The sequence below is a fragment of the Ailuropoda melanoleuca genome, chromosome 10 (genome assembly GCF_002007445.2).
Source record: "Ailuropoda melanoleuca isolate Jingjing chromosome 10, ASM200744v2, whole genome shotgun sequence".
Lineage (NCBI taxonomy): Eukaryota > Metazoa > Chordata > Mammalia > Carnivora > Ursidae > Ailuropoda > Ailuropoda melanoleuca.
In genome coordinates this window covers 101,360,327-101,366,326 of record NC_048227.1, presented here as the reverse complement: position 1 = coordinate 101,366,326, position 6,000 = coordinate 101,360,327, and the positions used below count along the sequence as shown (strand labels likewise).

General features: G+C 48.4%; 1 protein-coding gene across 6 annotated transcripts in view; it reads right to left on the bottom strand.

The window, feature by feature from the left end:
• SYTL3 (synaptotagmin like 3) overlaps positions 1-6,000 on the bottom strand; it is an 84,438-nt gene that overhangs the window by 22,798 nt on the left and 55,640 nt on the right. For 5 of the 6 annotated variants that reach the window (XM_034669395.1, XM_002915112.4, XM_034669397.1 and 2 more), the window contains one exon: positions 2,331-2,465. In XM_034669395.1, the coding sequence (XP_034525286.1) occupies positions 2,331-2,465 (135 nt within the window). The remainder of the gene's footprint in view (positions 1-2,330; positions 2,466-6,000) is intronic. The other variant, XM_034669396.1, reaches the window with a different exon arrangement.

The following is a 6,000-nucleotide window of genomic DNA, read 5'->3' as shown; positions in this document are numbered from 1 at the left end:
CACCTGGGAGGCTGAGTGTTTCCCTACGTACTGCCCCTGTTTCTCTCCTTGTGTAATAAGTAGAGATTGAGTCAGCTTTACCCGGCTCTGACTCCCTGTTCTTAACGAACAGCAGTGTCTGTCGGAAGAACAGGCAACATCTTGGGGCTAGAAGCAATCGTCAGTATTTGCTTTGTGGGAGCTCAGTTTCCCCAAACACTGCTTCAGTCTCGAGGGAACACGTGAGGATTCTTCACGGGATAACTAACTCAACCTCACGAGGATAACTTGTGGCACCCCAGACAGAAGCCAGGGAGAAGGGAACCGGGTTGCAGGGGTAGGTTGAGAAGGACTTGCCCTAAGAAACAGAGCCTGGGTGAGAGGAACACGCTCAGCCACTTCTCGTCACCGCAGCATCATTTCCCACCAGTCGGAAAGGTTTTCTAGGTGTGGGTCGGCCTCAGGCAAGTGCAGCTGAACCGGGGTGGGGGGGTGCGGCCAGGGAACCCACTCCCTTGGAGAGCTCACCAAATGCGGGGGCAGCACCGAGAGCCCCGGCTTTGACTCACACGGCTCCCGGGTGTTGAGTCAGAGCTCTGCGGTTTCTGTCCGCTTCGACCTCTGCAAACCAGCCTTCCCCATTTGTGAAATGGGGTCATAGTAGCCAGCTGGCAAGATCGTTGTGCAAATGATTGATGAGCGCACCTGGCTCGGTGGTTTGCACACAGTGGGCTTTCAATCAACAGTAGGTCCGGTAAGGAGGCATGCGGTGGTCCCGCAAGCTCTTACTCAGTGCTCCCTCCGTGCCAGGTGCAGCTGGGGCACCACAAGTACAGTAGGCGCTTCACAACAGGGAACCCAATGACACAGCCGTGGAGGTGAGGGGACCATGAGTAACAGACAAGGGAAGGATGACGGCGGGCCGGGCAGGGCAGGGGGTAGGCTTCCCGGACAAGGTGGCTCTTGTTAGATCACAGAGGCTGACCCAGTAGGTCTGGGGCGGGGCCAGGGGTCCTGATTGCTGAGAAGTCCCAGGCGAAGCCAGTGCTGCGGGGTTCCACATCGTGAGGAGTGTGGGTGCAGAGCAGTGGCGCTGAGAGGGGCGGGGGCGCTCAGTGACCGGCGGGCTGGGGGGCCGCCAGCATTCCGTGGACTGAGGCAAGGATGTTAGCCGTCCTTCAGCGCACAGTCTGGCCCGCTTCTGCCTCGACTTTTTAATGTTCCACCAGATATTCATGTAGTGGGGGGGTTATCATTTTCTAAAGTGAATGCCACTTTCTGTAAACACACCGGCCCCAACGCACAGAGAGGTGGGAGGGCTCGCTCTGGGTCACACTAGAGGGGCTGGGATGTGAACCAAGAAGGGGGTTTCTAGAAGCTGAGTTCTTAACTGCTCTAACACCACGGAATGAGGGCATTTTGATTCTCAAAACAACCCAGTGCATTAAAAAGAACAAGCCTGACGCTCATTTCCTTGATGACAGCTCGGAAGTTTGGAGTCTTTGTGATTGTCTAAGATTGTTTAACAAGTTGAAGAGCTATGACAGTGAGGTGACCCGTGGTTCCAGGTTGTGTCACACCACATACCATCATCTCAAGCATCAAGTCAGCATTCCTTCGATGTTTACGAATAAACAAATGAATGACTAAAAGACCTGCCTCTTACCAGAGACAATCTTTAAAATATTCTGAAAAAGAACAGCACAGCTGGAGAACCCACGCTACCTGACTTCACGGCTTCCTACAGTCATCAGGAGGGGTGGTCTCGCCACAACACGCACGGAAAGGTCAGCAGAGCAGAACCCAGAAAAAGACCCACGCTTCCACAGTTTTCAACAAAGATACCAAAGTCAATGGGGGAAATGAAAGTCTTTTTTTAAGTAAATGGTGCCGGAATAACTGAGTATCCCTGTGGGAAAAGGAGCTCCAACCTACACCATTCACCACATCAAAGAGCGGGAGCACAGTCCCACGCAGAAAAGCGAAACTTTCATAAAGCTTCTAGAAGAAAACAGGAGAATGTCTTCATGACGTATGGGTAGACACGACCCAGAAATAATTGTAAGAGAAATATCTGATAAATTATTTGTCATTTAAGGTAAAAACTTCTCATCCAAAGATATCAGTATTTGTTATTAATGACTATCTCTGTGTATAAAAGAAAAACCCATCAAAGTATAGCCAGGAATCCCCAGCTCCCTGTGTAGGTAAAGCATGACCTCCAAATTCTCTTGTCCTGTTCCAGTTCATCCCACAAGACAACACTTCCCTCCTACCCTTGCTTCCCAGCCCAACCCGACATCGTGCTGACAGCCACTCGTCACGTGTCCAGGGAGTTAGATGAGACTCACGTGTCTCAAGCCTCCTGAGAATAAAGCGCTGGGCGTTGGCCCGGATGAGAGATCCTCTTGCTTCAAGACAGGGTTAGTAAGGCGTTTGGGACTCTCTTGATTGAGAGGTTTCAGAATATCCGGCGTGCTTGCCTTCTGGAAAAGGAAACACAGAATTAATAATGGGGTCCGCGTCCCAGTGTGATTTTGTTCAACTGTGGGAACCACAGCCAGCAAGCCTGCATCTATGACCTGCTGGCACTCATTTGCAAACTTCTGGGTGCTGAGTAAGAGCACACTTCTGTTTGGATAAACGCAGCCACACACACCCGCGGGGCCCCGGCAGGCACAGGCAAGCACTGGGACATTCACAGACAGCGCTGGGTGGGTCCCTTACGCATTAATAAGTCTTAAAGAAGTGAAGTCCACATTTGGACCTTAATAATGATCCCTGCATTAAATCACACGAAAGATACTATTTGGCCTATCAGCTTGAGCTCTAATGGGCTTATAGAAAAGGGAAAAATTAAAATGTCTCTTAATTTTATCAAAAATAATTTAATAGTACCTGTTCTACGATGCGCACAGCTGTGCTTTCCAATGCGGTAGTCACTAGCTACATGTGGCTATTTAAATTCAAATTCCCATTCACTGCCAGCAAATAAAATCAATGAATAACTCGTCTATTGCGCTAGACACATTTCAAGGGCTCAGGAGCCACCCGTCGCAGTGGTTAGAAACTTCCCTTGGACGGTGGTCGCCCAGGGCAACAAACACAACGCACAAGGCAGGAAACCTCTCCCTGGCTGAGCACCCAGAGTTTGTGAATCTTGACTTTAGGTTTTGATGCCGGGTTGGACGTGGAACTTGGAAATATAACATTTGCAGCATAGTTGTAATTTTCAGGAATGAAAGACTGAGAAGATTGGCAAACAAGTGAAAGAAGTGATTAGCTCCAGATTACTCGTAGGGTTTATGCTCTCGATCCCCAGAGAGCCAGCTCAGTTCCATCAGACATTTGCTCAGCAACACTATCTTTGACCCACCACTCTAAGTCTGGGGAGGAAAGGGGGGGTCGGAGGAGAAGGGGAAGGAGGAGAAGATGTACTGTCCACCCTCCAGGGGCTCGCCTAGCTGGTTGGAAATAGATACACCATTGAAATGGAGGCACAAGCCAGGTCAATGGGTAAGAGAGGGCGAGCTGATGAAGAAGGGGGTGATCTTCAGGGGAAATATGACCTGAGTGGGAGGTTGAAGCCTGGCTGGAGAGAGACTCAAAGGTGAGGCATCGTGAGTGGAGGTCCATCATGACGGTTAAGTATGGAGTACGTCCCTACACCTGTTAGCAACCCATGCAACAGCAGAGACCCAAGAGGCCCAATGGATTCTTGACATGTCAGGCTGTCCAGAGAACAGGTAGCTTGGGACACCAAAGAGTGGGTCCAGGGGAGGAGAGAACGGGCCAGAAGAGTTGCAGGTCCAAAGCAGGGATTTCGGGGATGAAAGATATTCAAAGAGGAGAAAAGAGTATGAGAAAAGACTCAACGAAAATGAAAGAAATGCAGATTTTTAAAAATTGCCTATCAAAATTAGCAAATATTAAAATAGAAGGTGTAATATTTAGTGCCAGCAGGGGTGCTGAAAAGCAGGCCACTCCACTTCTAATGGTCAGGTAAACAGAGTCAACCCCAGAGGAGGGCAGTATGGCAGCATGAATTATAACCTCTAAAAAGTAGCTGTAAAAAATGACGATATATATGTTTGACATGGAAGGAATTAAAATATAACGCTAGAGATTCTTTTTGTTGTTGTTGTTGTTAAAGATTTTATTTATTTATGTGACAGAGAGACAGCCAGCGAGAGAGGGAACACAGCAGGGGAGTGGGAGAAGAAGAAGCAGGCTCCCAGTGGAGGAGCCCGATGTGGGACTCGATCCCGGAACGCCAGGATCACGCCCTGAGCCGAAGGCAGACGCTTAATGACTGCGCTACCCAGGAGCCCCAACGCTAGAGATTCTTAAGAAAGCAAATTACCAAAGTGGATGTGTGGCATGATGTAATTTTTTAAAAAGATTTATTTATTTATTTGAGAGAGAGTGTGAACAGGAGGAGGGGCAAAGGGAGAGGGAGACTCCCAAGCAGACTCCCTGCTGAGTGCAGAGCCTCACGACCCTGAGATCATCACCTGAGCCAAAACCAAGGGTCGGATGCTTCACCGACTGAGCCACCCAGGCGCCCCACCATGCCATTTTCATAAAGTGAGCGTGCACCTGTACTCCAAGTGACTGTCCTGGGTCAACGCTGTGCTTGCTTTTTCTTCCCCTCCTCCTCCTTGTCTGTTTTCTAAACTCTCATTAGTGCATAGGCATGGGTTTTATTATATATAAAAGCAATAAAATCATTTTTGTAATTAAAGAATGGAATTCCAGTCAACTGTCTAAGGCAACAAAGTCACTGACAAGGATGATGTTCAAATTGGTCACCTCTCTCTTCAATCAGGGGTGCCTGGGAGGTGCCCTAGGGAACACTGTCACACTGGCATGGGGAATGGACTGCATGGAAGCTAGGAGTGAACAGGAGAGAGGGCAAAGCAGGGCAAGTGCAGGGACAGCAAGAGCAGAGGACGTTTTCATGGATTTGGGCCGTGACGAAGAAATGGAAGAACAGCTTGAAGGGAATCCTGCAAAAGATGCTGCTTTCATTTTTTAAGGTGGGGAAGATTGGGGCATACTTGCAGGTTGAGGAGAAACAGAGATGGGAAAAGCGTCGAGCTGATGGAGCAAGGTCCCAGGGGGAGCGAGGAGGATGGACCCAGCGCCTGGGAAGGAACGCCCATTTCTGAGGCAGGAGGAGAGGATGACTAAGGATCCAGAGAAACGCCAAGTGGGAGGAAGTAGTCCCAGTAGGAGGAAGCGAGAGGAAGTAGGAGGGCTCTCCCACCGCAAGGCCTCCACCCTCTGACCGCATCAGGGGATGGACTTGGAGAATGTGGAATATTCCTTTTGAAACAGCAAGCAAGGCAGCCATCAGACCAGGATAGAAAGAATAAAATGAGCTAAATACTAATAAAGCTTTGTGAACCTTAGGTGTTCATACATGATCACTTAATTCCATTTTAAGGCAACATCGTTTCTAAATCATAAAAAAAAAAAACTGATGACAGAAAGTTCTGAAAAGGAACAAAGAGAACTATATAACAGTGATCACATGGCATGCCGAATTCATAGCCAGTGATGTCTGTGCTTCTAAATATGTTAGGATTCTGGAAAACCTTTAATGAAGCCTAAGTGCAAATACACGTATTTTGAAATTATTAGAAAAGCCAACACTATTCTGAAGAACATGCCTATTTTGACTAAGGAATCAACCTGAAATGTCGTGTTCAACTCTTCCCCAGTAAATTCCGAAGGACCTGGATGACTTTGTCACGTCCGTGCCATTAAAGGGCATCAAGATTCAAAAAGCAGCTTACCGACCTTGTGGAGACAGGCTTTTTTTTCTTTCCCTGTGATTTTTAGTGTAATAACCGTCTAGTTCGGGCCAGATTGCAGAGAAAAACGATGGCCCCGAATGGGGTCTACTCTGCACAGAGTTAATAAGTTGAATATTCGCTGCTGAAAGATCAATAAACATTAGGCTTGATTTGATCAAATTATGGATGCCCTGGAACCACACCATCTGTGCGTTTGGGA